General features: G+C 39.4%; 1 protein-coding gene across 2 annotated transcripts in view; it reads right to left on the minus strand.

The window, feature by feature from the left end:
* The window catches only part of CCDC88C (coiled-coil domain containing 88C), a 102,121-nt gene that overhangs the window by 32,025 nt on the left and 48,737 nt on the right, over window positions 1–21,359 (minus strand). For both annotated transcript variants that reach the window (XM_055802407.1, XM_055802416.1), the window contains exons 5-13: window positions 18,736–18,794; window positions 17,028–17,111; window positions 15,522–15,662; window positions 14,567–14,751; window positions 13,918–13,999; window positions 13,314–13,472; window positions 7,180–7,326; window positions 5,620–5,764; window positions 2,939–3,120 (exon numbers count right to left, since the gene is read on the minus strand). In XM_055802407.1, coding sequence (XP_055658382.1) covers window positions 2,939–3,120; window positions 5,620–5,764; window positions 7,180–7,326; window positions 13,314–13,472; window positions 13,918–13,999; window positions 14,567–14,751; window positions 15,522–15,662; window positions 17,028–17,111; window positions 18,736–18,794 — 1,184 coding nt within the window. The remainder of the gene's footprint in view (window positions 1–2,938; window positions 3,121–5,619; window positions 5,765–7,179; window positions 7,327–13,313; window positions 13,473–13,917; window positions 14,000–14,566; window positions 14,752–15,521; window positions 15,663–17,027; window positions 17,112–18,735; window positions 18,795–21,359) is intronic.

Here is a 21,359-nt window from a genome sequence, read left to right on the forward strand (position 1 = left end):
AAAGCAGTAGCTCTTCAGTATTTAGAAGGAAGAGGTTCAGAAAGCTAGGCTCCCCAAGTCAGGATTGATTCTTTTTTATGCTTGCAAAGTACTGTGAGCACCTACAGCTCTGCACAAGTACCAGCTCATCTTCTTGTGTTGTATTACAAACTTTGCCAACAGTGAAAATGTCAATGCAAAAGATATTAACAATAATTCTTACAAGTGGGAAATAGCTGGAGGCTGGGCTCTGCCTATGTCAACATGTGCCTCATTACGGGAAGTGTTTAAACAAGCAGAGGCTGCCCAGATTGGAGATAAGAAGGATTTAACAGTTAGAAACCTAACCACGTTAAGGTTCATTGCTCTCAGAGGAGCTGTTCAGAGAAAGCTGGAACAAACTCAGTAACTCAGCAATAGCTGGTCTTCATTAGCACCTCCCAGAAAACTGGAGGCAAGCAAGAAACTACTGTGTACAGCTAGTTTCAGTCCAAGAAGTCAGGAACGCAGAGAAAACAGGTACTTGGACTGCTACTACTTGACTGTGTCTGAAATGAGGGTTTTCTATTATTAGCTCCTCTGAAAAGATTGCAAGAAAGGAAAAAAGGACCTACATGACTTTTCCTTCGTATCATCTCTTCTTCTGCTACCTGAATAATCTTGTTCTGGCTAGGTGATCCTTCCAAACACTAGATCAGTAGATAGCCAAGCATACTCAAACAATGATTTTTGAAAGTCTCACACAGTGGATGAAATCTGAGCCCACTTAAACAACTTTGGGGAGGCAAGAATTTACTATGGGTATCTCAGGAGTTACAAAAAAACTCCACAGGCACACAACATCTGAGAAAACCACTTTTTATCTCGTGTCCTGTGACTTTATACAGGCTTGTCTTTAACAGTCCTTAAGAACCGTTGCTCTCTCCTCTGCCTACTGTAGTAAACATTCTTTAATGAATCAGACAGACTTCCCCTGTTATCTCCCTTTCCCCTAGCACACTCCCCTGTGGGCATGCATACCCTCTAATTAAAAGGATACATGTGTGAGAAAAAAAAAAAACATGTTAGAGAAACAGTTTTTTAAAAAAACAATACAAAACAACAAATTCAAACATCTCAAATCAAATTATTTTACACATCAGGTCTCTGTACATTCAGAGGTAACTGCATGACTCACAGACTATAGAATACTATCTACTCCTTTTTTTTTTTCCTCCAAATGTCCCTGAATGACTCCCTGGTGAAGTCCATCAACAACTAACTGGCCTGTGGCATTCAGTCAACAGCTCCCATCATATTCTGTGTTCCTTTGGTGAAGAGTTCAAACATTACAATTGCTTTTAATAGCAATTATTTCTAACTGCCATTTTTTTCCTCGTTGGTCTGATATGTACAAGGCCCCCTTTTCACCACACAGGCACACCCCACCAGTTTTTTTGCCTTATGTAACTACCAGACCATGTAGGTGACCCCATCATGTCAACACACTCATCATCATCAAAAACATCAGACTAATTCTGGAATCAGAACTGTTGGCACCAGTACAGTACCATAACAAGAGGTGCCCACAGGAATTTTTCTGAGGCAAAGCCAGAGCTTGCCCCCAGTTGTTCAAATGATTTAAATTACTCTACACCACAGGTATCTGCTGAGTGCTTTATATGCCTTGATCTCAAATTTGAAGCATGTAAATTAAAGCTGGAGTGAATTACTCATACATAACAGGTCATAAACAGGAGCGTGGAAGGAGAGGTAGAGTGATCTGAACTTTTACAGTTTTTCTTGTTCACAGAAAAAAACCAAGAACCAGAACCGGTCTCTCAGCCTGGCAAAAGAATCTCTCCAGAAGCCAGAATGAACCAGTGATGGATATCTGTTCTCCTTGGTAGAGAAACTGGCACTCTGCTAGTTACAATCTGATAATCCATGACAACTTTTCATATCCAAATTCTTTCTCCCCTTGTCCTTTAAAGCATTCAGTTATCCCATAGGCAGACCAGAGAAGAGTAAAATCTTTGTATTATTGTCTAGCACACACACAGGTTACAGTAGTAATGGGAAAAGAGAAATTAGCCTCATGTTCTGGATAATTTAGCAAAGGTAGGTATGTGGAAAAAACTGACATGGAATTTTTTTTATAGTCAGACTAGCAAGCACCCTCCTTCCCCATCAGCACTTGGCTCAATTAATTAGAGTTCAGGATGCAAGTTACTAGCCAGACAAAAATAAAACTAGTGGTTGGAGGCAAACTGATCACTGTGTTTCACAAGGACAAGCACTGAGCTGGCATTTGAGCTAAATGTAATTACAGTTAACGACAAGCGTAACACACCTATATTAAAATTTATTTTTATAAAGTGATGACCTGCATGTTTGTTACAAAGATTAAAAGAACCCAGATCTTTGCAGAGAGGGAGACACTAGAGAACATCTAATAGCCAAAAGGACAAAACAAACAAAAAGAGTTGATATCCAGGACTATGGAGACCTAGTCCTGGAATATTTAAAAGCTTTTTTTAAAAAAGACTTTATTTTTGAAAAAATAAAAAACCCTGTGTGGTTTATTTGCTTTACATGGAAACAATATTAAAACTTTTAAACAAACAGAACACTTCAGTGTGGCCGTAGTTCCTTATCTAGTAGTGACTGCTAGATGACAAAAAGGGACATAATCAACAGTATAATCTGACACAGGTAAATGAGCACTGAAAGATTATCTTTTATGAAACAGGAACGGTTGATCTTACAATGATGCACCTAAGTAGGCAGTGGAGTAGAAGACAATAGAATACATGAATGTCAGGATGCAATTATATAGATGGGCCCAAAAACATGCCCAATCTTCTGGAGAACATGGGGGAATTCCCTGCAATCCCCCATAGTCCAGGAATGCCCTACAGCCCTGTGTGCACTGTGTTTAAAAACCAAAGAGCACTGTTTGTTCCTGTGAGCAAATTACCTTTTTGCTAAGCTGTTGATTTTCCTTTTCCAGTTCCACAAACTTTAGGCTGCTCTCTCTGGAGGTCAAGGAGGCATCTCTCAGCTCTTGGATTGTGTTCTGCAAGCTCTGATTATCCTTCTCTAGCTTCAGTATGCGACTGGAAGCACACTCATTCAACTCAAACACAAAGGACTTTCTGGCTGTTGAAATATGAGAATCAGAAGGTGGCACCAACCAATTCACAAACATCTCCCTTCCCAGGTCCTTAAGATTTACTTGTAACTGCAGTCAGATCCTCACCATTTCAGCTTGACTGCTAAGTAAACACTGATAAAAACAGAACCCATTTTCACATATAACAATTAAGACTTTTAATAAATAAAGAAGTAACTGAACAAATAAAAAATTCAGAAGGTACTTACTTTGCTAACTCTTCTTAAAGTTGCTTTAGCCATGTTAGTAGCATGTTTAATTTTAGTAGCAAAATACACTTTGATACCCTCTCAAGCTTCCATCAGAGGAAATAAATTGAGGTAGAAAGTGAACAATTGTGAAGTGTGTGTTAAAACCAGCAAGATGGTGCATTTTCAGAAGCTAGTGAATATTAGGTATTCAATCATATTTAGCCATGGAAAAAGATTCTTACAAAAGTGAGTTCCAAAGTTTATCTTCACAGCTACTTCATCGAGAATATGCTGTCAGGTACCCAGGTACCCAGGCACAGGACATCCATCAGAATGTTGATCTGAGAGAAGTGTCTGAAGTTGAAACCTCAGAACTAACAAAATTTATGCAAGATTTACCACAGATATTTCATTTTACTCTACATGTTTGTAGATCAAAAGTTTCACTACCTCTCAGCCCTAACTCCCAGCACCAAAGGTTCATTGTTCTGTTCATTTCTTTGCTCAGCACCTTAATAATCATAAGAGCAACCCTCTGTTTCACATGGAATAATTGCTACCCTTCACCGCAAAACCACATTTCATATGAAATTGACTTTAACATTGTCTTTACATCTCAGAAAATCATTTATTCCTCCTAAATAATCAGCACTATTACATACAGCAAAATGAGCACTTTAGAACCAGCAAGTTTCTGAGAATGGGAAAATCTCATTTGTCTCTTATGGAGAGCATCACTCATACAGTTTTGGTTAAATGAAGACTCAAATAGTAAGCTAACTAAACACTCCAGTTGAGTTTTGTCCTGAAGCAAAGCCCATCTAAATTAATTTAAAAAATAAGCATGGGAAAAAGTATTTTGAATAAAATATTCTAAACCAGCAGGTACAATCTGCTACCTGCCACCCTTGCAGACTCAACTTGAAATCCAGGAATTTTTTTTCTTTTCCAAAGGAGCTTTGCAGACTGACTCTATTTGTACAAACAAGCTGCATTCAGAACAGCAACATGCACTGAAATGGAACTTCTTAAACAGAATTGTTATAAAAATAGGATAGCACTTCTGTGAAATAATTTTAAGTTTCATGTTCTTAGGGTTTTTTTTAATTCAGGCTTCCTTCACTGTTTTTCTTTTATCCCCTACTGAATACGAAAGATTACTGACATTCTCATTCTCAGTTCCTCTTATTCTTTTTTCTTTGCTTAATCAGAGGTTCTGGAGGTGCTGAAACCCTAAGCATCAGTGCAGCGAAGGAATCTCACCTTTTTCCATTTTTTGTTAAACCACTCTGTTGAGCAAATTTTGAAAGTTATGCTTAACGGAAATGAATAAATAAGAGAACAAAATTTAACTAGCATCCTTCCGTCTACTGCATCACTAGTGAAACCAAATCGGGAAGGGGACTAAACTTGCTATTTGAAACAAGCCAGAAAATTAGTTTTAAGTTTTCCTGAAATACTCTCCATCCAAATTTTGAGATGGAGTAAGTTTTGAGAGAACTGTGTTTTTTCCCCACTCACTAATATAATCAGAAATATCCTTGATTACACATAAGGAGATATAGAGTGCCATTCACCTCTCAGGCTAAAGTAAACCTGCTTTGCAAGATTAATTAGAAGTAACAATTAATTAGCCATTAATCTTAGTAAAGAGAACTCAGATCCTAGACAGCAAGTAGATTTGACAATTGGTGTCAGGCACACATTCAGTTATTATACAAAACAAAGCTATTCTCTTAGATAGCTTTACTGAAAACTGAACATCTGCTTACTCTTAATTTGTTCCTTTGTCTTCAAGTTAAACTGTTCCTGGTACACAAAGCCAAACATGCAAGTCTTGGCAGAATCAGGTAAGTAATCAATAGAGGCTGCACATTGACCTGCACAAAATAGCTTGTGTTTCCCAATTCCATTTAGCGTTGTTATTTAAGCTGGTATTACAGACAGAATGAATGTTAGACACAGAAACCAATGCTAAAACCTGACTAGTGAAGGAAGCATTAGTTATGTTTGTGATAGTTATGGAAATCAAATCAACCATTCAAAACACCCCCAAAAATCAGCCAGTTATTTTAACTGCCTACATTTTTTAGTACCTAGTAAAAATAAATGACTTCAGAATACACTACTACTTCCTGGGACTTAAAGACCAGCTAATTGTCTGTACTAATTGTACTAAAGAATACTAAAGATCACAGACTCCTCCCAGCCATTCAGTTAGAAATATCCAGTGTGACATTTCTGTCTACTCTGAAAGAGACAACAACAGCAGCTACCCCAGCTGGTGGTACTCACTATCTGCAAGATCTGTGCTTTTAGACAATTGTTCTAGCTCCCAGCCTAGGTGTGCAGACTCGTTCATGCTCTGTTTCTGTGCAATTTCCAAGACCATGTTCTCCTCCAGCAGCTCTTCAATTCTCTTCTTGTCCGTGTCCCGGTCCTGTGCAAGACATGCATCAATGAAAATGCATATTCAGCTTATCTGTAAGACTGTTGGGTCAGCTGAACTGCTACACACACAACACACATTGAAAACAGAAGACTCTCCTGAAACATTGGGTGATTTTACAATGAAATACATGTACACCATTAAACGTTTGCTGTGGGCTACCACATGTGCCACAGAACACAGTGCAGAGATACCCAACTGGCCCTGTTCAGTCAGCTCAGGTCCATGACACACTTCGAGGGAGGGTGACTGGAGTGAGAACATACTGGGTGATGACAGGGCCAGTACAAGCCAGGACTGGTAAGGCAGGCTGGATTCAAGCTGTCTCCAGAGCTAAGCTCTACAAAAGCATGTAGTATCATGCACTGACACACTGGAGACTCTGCAGATATAATCTTGAATTCTACCAAGCTTCTTCAATTCATCACATCAAACTTGGATCCAATCGTATGGATCAGCAAGTAACATCTGCCTCGTAATCTGGGTTCTAAAATACCCAGAAAACAGATCTGGAGAATGAATCTAAATCCTCTGACTATTTTGGCCATTTGCACTTGTGGCAGCTGAACTGATGCCTCAGACGACCCCAAATTTTCAGAAAGCATTACCCCAAAATTGATCAATTCACCCAAAAAAGCATAATTCAAAATCACCAGCCACTTTTGAAAAGCTAAAGTATGACATGACCCTTATAATGCCCTGAATCAGTCATTAAACTTAACTCCACACAGCATCCTCAACATCTTTGTTTCCAACAGACCCTGTTGGAAACCCTATACAGGCAAATCTACAAGAATTCAAAATATATAATAAGAGATAAAAGGATTGTTAAGTAAAATACATAAGATTAAAGAGTACTTATTATTTCAAGTGGGATTATAAAACCCAATATTCTTTTTGTTTGCAGACAATCTGCCACTTCTTGCGTTTCCTTTTCTATGAAGCAATAAGCCATGTCTCAGACTTACACAGAAAGGATTCTGGAATTTTGTGTCTTTTACAGCAGTAATAGATTCTTAAGGTCACTGGGGGTTTTGTTTGCAATAAGAAAGATCATTTACTACAGTAGATTTCATTTCCTACTTCCATGAGATTTCTACTTAATGGACAGATTTTCGTATCTCCTTCATCTATATGTACAAGAGCAACCTGTATTTTAAAATTGAGATACACCTTCTTGCATAAAATTAAATCATCAGTCTCACACAAAGCAGTACTGGCAGTATTTACACTGTTAACATTACAATATTTCAAGAATTCATGCACACAAATTTCAAACTGAAGACCTCTGTAAATGCAATGTTTATTTATTTGTCTTTCTCCACTGGTTTCTGTCACTGCAATCAGTGGTCTAGCATAAAAATAGAACTTTAAAAAAATAGCATAACGAAAAAGAGAGTGCATACCAGCTCTACATCATGAAGTTTGGACTTCAACTGCAAATTTTCCTTCTCTAATTCATGCAGTTTATCACCACGAGCTCTTGCTATTGTTAGCTGTTCTTCTAGCATAGCCTTTGTTTCAATTAATATGATGTTGTCCTCCCTTAACTCCTAGAGAGAAAAAGTAGCAATGTTAACCTCTTTACAAAAACTGACTTTTCATAGACCAGGTGACTTTCATAAACTGATATTGCAAAACAGAAGAAAGAAATTTGATATGTTTCTCTGTTTCATAAGAAATATTTTTACCTGGTATTTTACTGGGAGATGATACTATGTTTAAATATATGTGAGTCATTAATGCAAAGTAAAATCGTATTTCTTATTGTTTTTTCCTGAATTTTCTAAGTTTAATGGAGTTCCTTTTGCTTTATATGAGACTAGGTCAAGAGGTGGACCAAAGAGACTCAAGATGCAGAAGAACAATTGTTCAATTCCAATTCCACTGTTATAATACCATTTCCTTAGCCAATTCACTGTAGTCCCCAGTTCAAAAGAGATTATTTACTTTCAAGGGATGTTATAGCATATTCAAAACACATTGGCGAGCACTATCCATCAATATATACTATGTTCATATCCTTGCCTCAGTACACTTACATGTAAATGTCTGTTTAATAAAGTTTCTCTCATGGACAGAATTTTACTTCACTTACACAACAGAAGCTGTTTTATACTTATCGCTTATCACACACCCTGTGTGTTAAGCGCACACACACACAAGAGCACTAACTGCACAAGCCCATGTTGCTTATCCATTACAGCTTGTGTATCTGTTTTTACTGAGTAAAAACTTTAACTTACTATTCTGCTATAGTCACAGCATTAGAAACAAGTTAATTATACTGCACTCTGAACATTCCTTGCAAAGCAATAAATGAAGGTCTGTGCATTAATGTATCTCACCTTCAGAAATGTGAAATGTCCAAAGCATAAAATCTGGCCATGTATTCTCGGTCATGTTTTAAACACATTTATGAAATTATTAAGATTAAATGGGTACAGGAAGAATTTTTGCCCAGAAAAGTTACAATGGGGCAAGAAGCAGATCATATGATTCTCTAAAGAAAATTTCCGTTCATCTTTCTTTGCTTTTGTCCCTCCCTATCCCCTCCCCTGCTCCAATGAAATATGCTAAACCAGAAGACGTGCACACAGGCAGGATGAAAAGCTTATGGCTTGGCAAGTTTATTCCTGGGCAACTGTCTTCAAAATATTCTCTCCGCTGACATCAGTGCTTACATCTGCCCTCTCAGACCACAAAAATCCCAACCAAGTAGATTCCTGAAAGATCACCAGGCATGAATAAATGACCTTCACTGCTTAATCAGCAACCACCTTCTCTTTTTTGGTAGTAGAATCAACCTTAACAAGCCTTACGTGGCTCAGTTATTTGGAATTCAGAGGGGAAAAAAAAAAGAAAAAGAAAAAAAAGACAGCTGTAAAGCACAAGTTAAGGGTGTCTGATTGACAACCACTCCTCTTGTCTTTTGATATTGCAGGGGGCCATGATTTAATAGCCTTATTTAGCAAGTAATATTAGTTGTTTGCTGGATCTTGACTGGAGATGGCATAATACAGAAAGTCTACTTTATGTGGTACCATATTGCCCTTGATCTCTCAGTGGGTCAGTTACCAACTTGGAAAACATGAGAGGAAAAATTTCCCTACTACAGTAGCATTAAAAGGACAAGTATGTCAGTGCTTGTGAAGCGGTTCAACTACCACAATTAAAATGTCTGACTATGCAAGTAACTAAAATAATAACAACAATATCGAAACTCTAATTTTACAGAACCTGCATTTTGGGCCAAGTCTGACCCAACAGGGTCACTCTGGGGTGGACAACCTGAAAAGGCTGACACTAACCAGATGGCAGACCAGAGGAAATATATGACATAAAATGTGCTGGGTGTCATGTAAGCTGCCAGAATACCTGTAATGAAACAGCAACATAACAAGAGTTTACTTTGCTAGATCATCACGCTCAATCTGGACCACAGCCTTAAAAAGGTGGTGTCTGACCTCAAAAACACGGTGTCAGAACTATTCCCAAAACTGCCTACCAAGCAGGAACTAGTTACTTCAGTGTTTCATGAAGAGTCAAGTTATGCGCGCCAAGTACATACACATATCCAGGAGCAAACCACACATCCCTGGGAGCTGCAATACATGGAAGACTGAAGCACTTTCCATAGAGTGCCCAGGAGGGGCAGACATGTCAGTTCAAAGCAGTTCTGATGAAATCTTAAATTAATAACCTGGTGGAATTGCCTGCAATGGTGAGGTCAATGTTGCTCACTGGTGTATCCATGATCTGAGGTTGTCTTAATATTGAAAAGTTTGTATAATTTAAATAATTACTCCATGAGAGCTTTGTAGAGCTACATCTCAAAGCCTGGAAGGTAAAACTGTCCTAACTAATGTCAGCACCAACATCTCACAGAAGTTGCTGGGATAACATAGTTGACCTAAAAATGTGTCTGGCTACAAATCACACTTCTGAGACCCAGGCGGTCATGTGATGCCGGTGCTTCCACTGGGATTAAGGTTTATTTTTTCTTAACTAACAAACCTATCAACATTACTTTGTAACTTTGAGTTTATTTTTAAATCAACAGCAAAAATAGTTGGCTGTCGATTCATTACTTTTTTTAAATACACTGAATTTACTAGGCAAGGGATTAAACCCCTCTTCATTTTATATCACTTAAATTGTGATGATTTAATATCTAACATATATAAATCCTGCTTTTGTAATTTCTAACATAAATTATATATTGTTGTTTGATCCTGGATCACTGTGATTCGAAATAGCTTTCAGAATGTGCATTGTGTACTCACATGCTCACAATTGCCTCTGAGGGTAGGCAGTTGCGCAATCGGGGTGTGCTGCTACTGGAAAACGTTTTTAGAAACTAAGGTAGCAATGAGATTGTTTAAATCTGAAACTAGAGAATTTGCACACCATCCAGACCTAGTTATTAGAGTTCAAACCCCTCCTTTCTGGCAGTTCAGGAGTTGCCTCTACTGAGCCATGACACAGTAATCATCTTGTGACAATCAAACATTGCCTTGGACAACTATATGAAAACATATAAATGTGAGATGAAAACGTTCACAGAAATTCCTCCTATCATCCCGCATGGAAACATGATTGCATTCAGGAGGAAGAGGCGGCAAAGCGGACTCCCTGGCCTCAGAAAATAATCTTATCTGCTGCAGCAGTGCAAGGTTCAATGGAGAGGAATGCTGGAGGGAAGCTTCACATCGGAGAGAAGCACCTCCTTAGAGGAAGCCCTGCATTAAGCATGCTCCCCCGCATTCACAGTTACAATGTCACTAAGCCACCCCAGGAGTAAGGTCTCCAGAGCATATTGATCTCCATGTTCCTTGAAGAATGGTCAAACCAAAATGACATTTCTGAACAACTTTGTCAAGACATACAGAAAAGGAAAACACACATGCCTAAACATGTTATGCTCACTAGAGAAAGACTTGTTCCTTTTGCAATCCTTCTGCAATAGCTCCTTAAATCTCTTCCTACCACCACTGCTGGTTTGTGTTGTGTGCTTTCAGAAACTACTTGTAAGCTTGTATGCAATTCCTAAAGCTCGTTACAGTATCATACACAGAGTACATTCCATATTTTTCGTTCAAACTACCAAACATGTATATGAACTAAAAGAAAGAAAAGATTTTTAAATGCTCATTAATAGCTTTTTGCATTGATGCACAACGGTAAATCCACTTTTTCTTCCCACTTAACGATTTGACACTGCTTATTAACAACCCTGTCAAGACCCTATGAGCTTTAAGACATCACATTACCATAGAAGAGGAGTAGCTTATGCTGTATTTTACACACATTTTCACTGCTGCGCCTCCCTAAGATTTGTTTTAGAGCTTAGAAAGCCAGCTGCAACCAGTAAATGCCATGAGATGAATCAGCAGTGTACCATCTAGTGGTAAAAATCTCTACCACGCTACATTCCTGCACAAATTTTGCAGCTTGGGATTGGTAAACCAGTTTTTTTGAGGGAGTGGGAGGAAACTGAGCAGTCACTGAACTGACTCCAGCCATTAACTCTTCTTTCGGAGGGGTGGAGGACTTCAGACAAAGACAGAAAACTGAGGGACCATGGCAAGTTGGCTACCATGCACAGCCTTTGTGCTACTCATGACCTTAAAAAAAATACAGAAGAGTGCCCTGTGGAATCCTCTGACTGTATCAGCACAAAACCAGTGGAGCTTGCCTGATGCTGCCACTGCTCAACACTGGCAGTCTATGGCTGTGCCAAGACTGATCAGTGATGGAAGAGGGAGTGGTGAGAATGTGAAACCCTCTGGCTATTCTAGACCACAAAGCAGCCTGCAGACAGCTGTGCCTGCCGCACGTTAGAAGAGCTCAGCCCCTACAGCAGCGGCAACTTTTACTAGAGGCCACACTGTAGCCAGAATTAGCAAAGTGCTGTATTGATGGGAAATATTCTTTGTCTCACTATTGTATTTCAGGGAGGTGTCCTTGGAGAGCCAGCACTCATCTCTGACATTCAATATTTTCACCAAAAACTGACAGGGTAGAAAAGGGAGTAAGGGAAGTTGGAACAAATTTGAAACTGAAGTGGAGGTTTCTTTACTGAATGGTATGTTGAGCAAGATTAGAACACAGGCATCAGAGCAGGAAACTGCTGGCTCTAGGACAAGCAAGGAGGCTGAGAACTCAAGAACAGAAATAACTACTCCCTCGATCTCAGATGAAGACAAGACTAAAAAACTCCTTTCCTAGCTCCAACTAAACCATCTGAGCAGCAGGTAAGCTACTCCAGTGCACAGCCAAAAGGGAAATACCAGGATGCCATGCTGATGGCTAGTGTGCCATGTTAATGCACGACTGATTTGCCCGCTTGAGGGAGGATAATAGAGACAGCCAGAGCTTCATACTTCCTAATGTAAACTTGGAATTACTGAGCAGGGAGATAGGCTTTTGTGGTCTATTACTACATTTAATATCCACCCATTTTAGTGAACCTATTCATAAGAAGCAGCAGCTAGCTGGCCCCTTAGGTCAGAGAGGGAAAAAAAAATCACCTACAAAGAGTTTATAGAGCAGAAATAAGGTCTGTGTTCTCAGCCAGAGGCCTGGCAAATGCGAGTTTCAACACCGCTCTTCTACCTCAGACCTGGATTTTATTTAATAGTGAGGGTGTCAATTATTGAACCTTTGTGTGTTCAGCAAGTCCTGAGACTTCACTTGAAGTGTTACATATGTGGATTGGCAAGAGTTTAGGTGAGAACTGCTCAAAGAACTGAAAGAACCAAACATTAGGGTAGTCTGACCTAAATTTAAGGTCAGCCATACTGTGAGCAATGAGTTTGTCTAGATGATCACCAGGGTTCATTCCAACCTGAGTTAATTAATAATTCCAGGATGGGCATAGCTGCGGGTGACTAAGCTGAGTAACTAGCATTAGTGCTGGAACAAAGCTATAAGTCTCTCATTGACATACCTTACACAGGGCACTAGGGAAGATGCAAATTTTATCTCCTTTCTACTACAAGCAACAGCTGCAAAAAGGGGTGGCTTACATTTGTCATCTAAGGTCATGCTTAAAAATGCCCAGCCTTTGTTGCATTTGCTACAAATGCCTAAGGAAAAACACCCAGACATTAATTCAGCTAATTTATATATGATATTTAAAATGCTGGTCAAAGGAACAACTCTGAAACACAGGGATTTTACCTAAGAGTAAATTTTCAAGGCTAGACTAAAGGTCTGGATTCTCTACAAGAGGCATCTAGAAAGGTCTGTCCTGTTTAGCCACATAATGCTGACCTAAGCAGAGTGTATTAAAACTAATGGGTATTATTTATTAGTAATAGTTTAGCTAAACTACTTAGTTTAGCAAGTCCTTCTTGCCCCTGAAATAAGTTTTAATGTTGCTAAATCAACGACTATAACACACATTATGAAATTTCTACTTGCTCTGATGTTTTGCTACAGTCAGCTCAATGACAAATGACACATGAACTGGTAACACAACAAAAGCCAAACATTAAGGATTGCTCAGCAAATTATTCTCCCAATTTTCACTTGCCTCCATGCGAGCTTTGTAAAAATCTACATCATGAAGTTTTTCTTTGCAACGAACAAGTTCCATCTCAAGTCTCTCCACACGGTTTGCCCTCTCTCTCAGCGAGTCGAGCTCATCTCTGTATGCTCGAGCAGAACGAGCATCTGAGGCCAGGTGGATATTCTGTGAGAAGTGAGGAATAAGCAGGGAGAAAAATCTTAAGTTAATACTTTAAAGCAGGTTCTTTAAATTTTATTTTTATTTATATACTTACTTCTTTTAAACATAGGCAAATACCATTCCCCTAGTTCAGGGGGAAGAGAATTCTTCCACTAGCCAGTAAATTCTCTCTGTGGCAGAGAGGTTGTTCAGCCTGTTGGCACCCTGACATTTCTAATGCCTCATGCTGCATATGCTTCAGGCATTACTAGGCTATTTGCAGCCCAAGATGAGACTGCTCTCACCAGTTAAGCTGAAAGTGTTAGCATTGCATAGCCATAATCAAACAGGTTGCTGGAGTAACTCGATTTCCTCATTAAAACACAGACATACTTGCATTTTTAGCCTCACACGGAAAGAAGCTTTTTTAAATAGGGAAGACTGTCACAGTAAAATGAGCCCATCTTACCTCTTGTTTTATTTTTTGCAGCTCTAGAGTGAGCTGCTCAACTTCATGTTTAGAATCTACAAGCTGTTCAGACTTCTCTTCCCTGAAAAGGTAGAAAAATCTTAGTAATTACACACACACAAACAATACTGATTATATGGACTCTACTAGAAATCTGGAAAGGAAGACAGAAACTTCCTATCAAATTTTGAACATAAAGCCTCTTTGTCATGACAGCTTCATAAAAGCAAGAGGTTTTTTCTGATGAACCTTTATCAGGGTTCTGAGCTTGCAACTCTGTTTTTATACTAAGTACCTCTGTTTAAATCTCATTGCTGCTACTGCTGTCATAGCTAGCTTCACTGGCCTCTGGAATTTCCACTAATAATTAAGAAGTGCAGCTAGCAGTTGACATTTTGAAGAGCAGAAGAGAGAGATAAGATGCAAAAAGAAAAATGGAAGTAGCCATCACTCTGTATTTAAAGATACAATGTGTCTTAAGAAAGAAGAAAGCTTCCTACTCTCATCAATAAAAAAAATTTCTAAAAGATGTGATTCTGAGAGCTCCCATAGAGGCCAGCGTACCAAAGCCAACAAGCACCTGTATTTTCAGGATGCACAAGACTTAATATACAAGTCTCTCTAGAAGCATAAATCACTCATGACTCACAGCTCCTGACGGATTCTTCTCAATTTAGCTTTTGTGTCTGCCAGCTCAACTGCAAGGTGCTGCTTGTCTTCATTAGAAAGAGGGCTGGCTGGGTTTGGTGAAGAATCTGGACTTGGTGCTTTCAGAGGACTTAGTGGTTGCTGAGACTGCAGATAATCTCTCTCTTGAGTGAGATCTACAATGACCTAGAAATACAGGGAAGTATGTAGTGTCAAGAGACAAACAGTATAACTATACATTGTTTTTCAAGTATCTAAAAATTATTTATAAATGTAGAAAATTATTAGCCTGGCATTATACAAAGTTCAAGTGATACCAGGTGGGAAGGTTATACAGAGGAGAAAAGCAATCTCCACTACGCTCAGACCACTAAAATATTCCCCTTCCAATGCTAAAAATAAGCAGCCTGTTTTGCTTGGAGAATTCATAACAAACCTATAGTAAGTAGCAGTTTTAATTAATGCAATTATAGTCAAAAGCATGACAGAAAATTAACAGGTTGAAGAAGGGGAGAAGCCTCCTCCAGAAATCTGAAGGGAAGGAAATGTATGAGTCAGCAACAGATAGGGCTGTCTTCACACAGAAAAAAACTAGAGAAGACACTGAAACCCATGATGGTAGATACAATGAAGAGACAGGCAAGCAGCCACTCAAAGACAAATGACTGAGCAGACACGCAGAGACAACAATCTCAAGACACAGTTGCAACTTCAAATATTTTACTCTCTCCACAAAGTGCAGAGACCACTCCACTCCTCTGTACCACTCATTTCACCACACCTTAGTATTTATGCAAGAATCAAGAGTGAAAAATCTTTCTACAGATTTTCAGAGGTGTAGTAGAAAGGCACAGAAGAAATAGAAACCCAGTGCACAGACATGACACAAGAGAAGGAATGGAGCCTGCATCTGCTGCTTCACATCAACTCTAAATGGGAGAGAGAAGTCATTGTACTTCTGTGCATTCATCTCTCTCATCAATGAGCCTCTTGAGGTGGAAAACCATATTCCTGGAGAGAGACTCTAGTTCTTCTGGGGCCATATCTGGGAGCTCCAGCCACTGCAAGTCGAAGACATTCTCCTGGTTGTGAGTTACCTAGGGACAGGAACAAAAAAAGATGTCTTTCTACTGGTTGATTTGTGAATTTGTTCGCCGTATACACTGCATCCTCCAGGTTCTTCTACTGATCGATTAAAAAACATATCACATTTCACTAAAAACAGGTTGTAAAAAACAAACACAACTACCTTAACATAACATTACCCAGAATTTTTTCTATTTATAATTAAGGCTTTTAATAATTAATAATTAAAATAAATAATAATTAAAAAATTATCAGATACCTACTGTGATCAATAGCACATGTACTTGCATATCAGAAGTATGCAACTGTCTTACTGCAAGCACTGAGGTGGTCACCACAGCGATCTGAAGGGACCGAGACCACACTGAACAGTTAGGCTGGTGTCTCACTGAGAAGAAGCCCTGCTTTCCATGAATTTGCAATTTGCAGCTGATACAGCTGGGAGGAGCTGCCTTTGTCTGGTTGCTGCTAGCAGTGTACCTTTCAACAGCCATCATACCCAAACCGATTTCCTCTGAATCATTTAGCAGAAATGTCAGGCAAGTCTCTCAAGCTAAGTTAGAGACTGTTGTCCCCGCTCTTGTCATAACCATGTGCTTAATTCATCACAAATTATTTATTTTTAAACCAGAACTATTTTTTTAAAGTGTTAAGAAAGAAGTTCCTGTCTTAAGACTTTCACTATTTGTTTCTCAAATCAGAATGTACTGGGCTTTCTACACCTGTACACACTGACTATCAGCCACAGCCAGTGCCTGCTCCCGGCCAGGCACATCCAGCAGGGGCTGTTTCAATACAGCTCTCCTTCGGGTCGCCAAAGCAAGCTGGCTCCTTCTGCAGAAGCCTTAGAAATCCAAGAATACTTGTCATTGAAACAAACTTCTCTTTAAAACCAGACTATACGCCCAATTGTAGCGGCAGAGTACACTCTTCAAGACCATCTGAGCTCAGAGGCCACTGTCTGAAGCAAGCCACTGGGGAACCCATGTTTCACCTACCACAGGACTCGGGGACTAAGTGCTTACACCATTGCTACAGGGGACACTGCAGCTTCTAAGCTATACGTGCTTTTTGGAAATATTATGCATATATCCTTACAACAATTCCTTCTAAATAGCCTGTAACTGGCAAGCAAGGCATTTACCACTGCATCTCTTTAAAATGCCAACTGAGCCAAGTAATGTTCCAAATGCCTATCATTTTCATCTTATAATTTGATTGCAGTAACATATTCCATCTTTTTTTTTTTTTTTGTGAAATTCATTAATCCATTAAGAAATTCCAAGCATTAATATTTCACAGCAAAAAACCACAACCCTGTTACATCAAGGAAGGGAGAGGTAAAAAGTCAAAACGGACAATACTGAGAGTCCCACCTCCTGAATGTGTGATACAATGGCAGCTTGGGTTTCAATATCCAGTTGTTTTATTCTTTCAATAAACTCTTCTTTTCTTTCACACTGTTAAAAGAAAAAAGACAACCTGAAACAGTGCTACCCATCCTAAAACCTACTGCACCATTTTTCACTTAAATAAAAAAAATATCTACACATTGCTAACAACAAAATGTTTGAGATCTACACTCTGTCATGCTAGAAGGTATAATACTTCATTGCTCCATATGGAGCATGAACCAAACTACGCATTAAATTATTTAAACCTTTTACAGTCATTAAAATTAAGGCTAAGTTAAATGGCTGGTTTTGCTCTCTAAAAACAAGTTCAACATGCAATGAGATCAAGAGGTGGGGCAACAGCCGGAGAAAATCATCACAGCTTCATTAATAGAGCTGCACAAACATAAACCTACATTTACATTGTATCATTTAACCTGTCTGCTTTGCTGTTTGCATTTTGCTTGGTTTTGGCAATGAAGAGAAATGCATCACTTCAGATACTAGCCACATCAATGCATAATGTTGCTTGTTAGACTAAATCAACATGTGCTTTAGATGAAAAATGGGGTTGAGAAACATTTTGGATAGAAATGAGTGACATTTCAGACAAACAGATTTTAGTAAATCTTTTACTTAAGGTTTTAGAAGAGACAGACATCTGCTATTTGTATATCTGTGATTGTACACTACCAACATTACTGCCTTCTTGTAACAACTCTGCATTGCGGAGAAGTTACACGCTACTTTTTAAATCCATTCTAGTATACTTTTGCGCCTGGTTCCGAGTCTCAACCATCCCTTCCAGTAGGGAGAACCTCAGACCCATAAACGGGGACTGAGGATGCACCGCAGCTTGCCAAATTAGACCTTTATTCTTTGTGCTGCAATGCAACACTGAGACAGTTCAGAGCAGCCATATGTAGACAGCTTTACCCTGACATAATTGACTTGACATAGCTGAGCAGGGTAAGTGTCCTAAGGCATGACAAAAACACTAGACAGACCTACAAACAAGGTCAATTATAAGCAAAGGCTAGCCTGCAACACGTCTATTGTTTATCACCCACAGAGTTTGGTGAGCAGAACACTGATTTCTTTATCCAGTAACAGTTGTGCATTTCTGGGGAGTTTCCCATATAGATTGCCTGTCCATTTATTTTAACAAATGCCCCATAAAAATCCCCACATGAATATACAAAGTATATATTAATTTTGGATTTTCTACACATAATATTCAATCAAAAGACTATGCAAATAAAATCAGGATTCATTAAACAAATGTTTAGACTGTTGGATTATCTATTTGTTTATCATTAATATGTACTGTTCCACTCCGTATTTTAAAATGGTAAGAAAACTAACAACAGTATTGGTATCAAGAACGCTGTTTAAAGCTTATCTCTTCCCACTTTGTTATCAAAAGTAGACTACTTAGCTGCAAGAACACATATCCGTGCCTGATTACACACTGGCAACAAATTGAGGCTACTGCTATCATAAAGTGTGCTTCCTTTCCCCTGCATTTCTTTCATTCACCTATTGTGTCTTCTCACAACTTCAGCTCACAAGCTGTCTTGAGCTGGAGATCTGTTCATACAGCACTGATCTTTGGATGGATTTTCTCAGTCCAGAAAAAAGTAAGAGATTCAAAAAAAATCTTATTTTTCAAGCCTTAATGAATGATCACCTGTACGGCACATCCCAGAACCAACAACAGCAGCTTCTTGATTTCATCCATACTTTTACCTAGAGAGGAAAAAAAGGAATCAGTACATATTTACAACAAATTGCATGCTTGCAAGTGATCTTTTTCAAAACATTCTCCTGGAAAGAGAAGACCTTTGAATAAGTGCCTGAACAATATATATGTGTCCATTATAAAATCCAGTAAGACCTTTTTTTCCTCTACGTGTTATCCTCACCCACATTGTCTGATCAATGCAAGGGGGGGAAAATCCTCAAAATAGTTCAACACATATGCCTAATGCTTGTCCTTTGTTTTGTGATTGACGAGGGTGCAAAAAAGCCCACCAAGCCACCACCACCTCCAAAAAAAACCCCCACCAAAACAAAAACACCCTAGGCAGAAGCGAAGAAGGGTTAGTCTCAAAAAAAGAACTTATCCTAAATTGTCTGTCTGTTAAATAGTTGCCACTCAGACTTCCCAAAGCTGAATGCCATTCCATGCACATAAATTATCTCCAAGAAATGTTTTCGCAAATAATTTCTGCCTCTGTTCTGCATCAAAGCCTGTTCACACTTTGAAGCACAAACCTCGTGTGCTAAGAGGAATAAAAAGTGAGTTATGTAGAAGGGAGAATATGCAGCTAACCATATGCTTGGGGAGCGGTGGGGAGGAGGAGACACATGCAGGTTGTTACTGCAGGGAATCCTGCTGTGACCAACAGCCCTGCTGGCTGCCTCCTAAAGCTGGGAGAGAGAAAGCAGCCAACCCCAGATCTTGTTTCAACAAAACTATCATGACCATTGTTGGGTAGTAAAGAAAGTTACATGTATCCAAGTCAGACAAAGGGAGATGGAAGGCAAGGAGCTTCAATATGGAAATTTAAAAAAATCATTATGGAAAAGCTTGTCCTCATCCACACTGGGGGAAGAAGAGGAGAGAGAAACAGGCCGTGTACAGTTTTCTCTCATCCCTATACTTCCTGACACAGAGCGTATAACTGTGGGATAAACGCTTCCATTCTATACCCCACTTGGGTGTTCAATTGCTCCTATCACTGTATAGACAGACAATTTCTGAGTGCAACTGTTCCTCCATCAACACCATGCCCTTGTAAGGCTGCACCGGCAAAGTTAGAGGCATGTACAGGACCCAAGGCCAGGGAACCAGAGTTAAACTGACTCATCAATTAAGCTGCTGCAGCCCCCCCAGACACACAAAGGCACACTGACCTATATTACCACTGGGGTTACTTCCACTCCCAGAACCTTGCAAGCCAGTGCAGCCACGTGCAGGCAGCTTAGGAACTAACTTGTTTTCCAATTTCCTGATTTTAGAGCACACAAATGCTCTAAACCACTCTTTGCATGTACCTTACCTGTTATAAAATTTTTCTACTTTTAGGAATGTTGATCTTTAAAATATTTCAAGAATGCCCTACAGAAGTTACCAGTATACTGTATGAATCAACACTGGAATTCTCAATATCAAAGTCCCACATTATTAACTGTTAAGATTTTGCAAGCAGGAATTCTTCCCTTCTGCAGAAACAGACATATTTAAAATATGCTAGTTCACACTTCACCCTGTAAATACAGTATTGTTTATTTCCCTGAATATTTTAAAACTGTTTTTGAAAGTCATACAATCATTCTTACTCTTCTCTCCATATCTAGCAGAATCCATGGCTTGCTCTTTCCTGAAAAATTACAATGTAATATACAAATAATATTTCAGTCTGTGAAAGTCTGATTGTTGTGTATGATTCTGAAAACACAACCTTAAACATAGACAGTGTCAAAAAAAAACCTGTCAGCAACAACAAAAAAGTATCTGTTACTTCATGAACAGTTCCTTTGAGGGCACTACTAGCCCAAGAAGAAACTTAGTTTGGTCAGAAGACAATTTTTCATGAAACTGAGTTCTCATTAGAGTTTCAGCACTGGGTTTCATTCTGCATCAGCTTCAGAGGAGATTCAGACCAGGGCTTAAAAAGAGCATGCCTGTGGGACACAAGATTAAGTTGCCAAGTTATGGAGAGCAAGTGACTTCAGTGCGCGTGTGTGTCTCATTCTTCCGAACTTACTAAGGGCAAAGCATCTTCTCTATGGCAGACTGAAGGAGTAGACACCAAACAAGCACTCTAACCCTTGCACACTCTGGGCACCTTCACCTGTTGACCATATATCCCAATCCACGCACCACAGCATCACAACTATCCTCAGGGTGAGCCTAGTGGCTTGAAATCACTCATTTAGAAAACATCAGGGTTACTTTCCATCAGTGAGAGCATCTACACCATCCTCAAGACAGGCAAGCTACTTAAGCCATTCAGGCCATACTCTGCCTCTCCGCACCAAAAGTAGGGGAGGCTTTGCTATTCTCTGCACGAGATAACAGATGGGCATCAGCGATGCTGCATGACCCTGTGAGGTGAAACACCTACAGGTATTAATACTGCAGAGAACCTTAGCAAGGTCAACCCTGCTCTGCCACCAAGGGCTGACCCTGCCTGGAAATACCATGCCGAGACCTTGTCCGCACGGGAGCCCTCCCATCACGAAGAGGAGGCAGACACAGCAAGCCCCTTGGGCAGCAAAGGCCAAGCCAACGTTTATAGAAAGGAG

The sequence above is a fragment of the Falco peregrinus genome, chromosome 1 (assembly GCF_023634155.1).
Source record: "Falco peregrinus isolate bFalPer1 chromosome 1, bFalPer1.pri, whole genome shotgun sequence".
Lineage (NCBI taxonomy): Eukaryota > Metazoa > Chordata > Aves > Falconiformes > Falconidae > Falco > Falco peregrinus.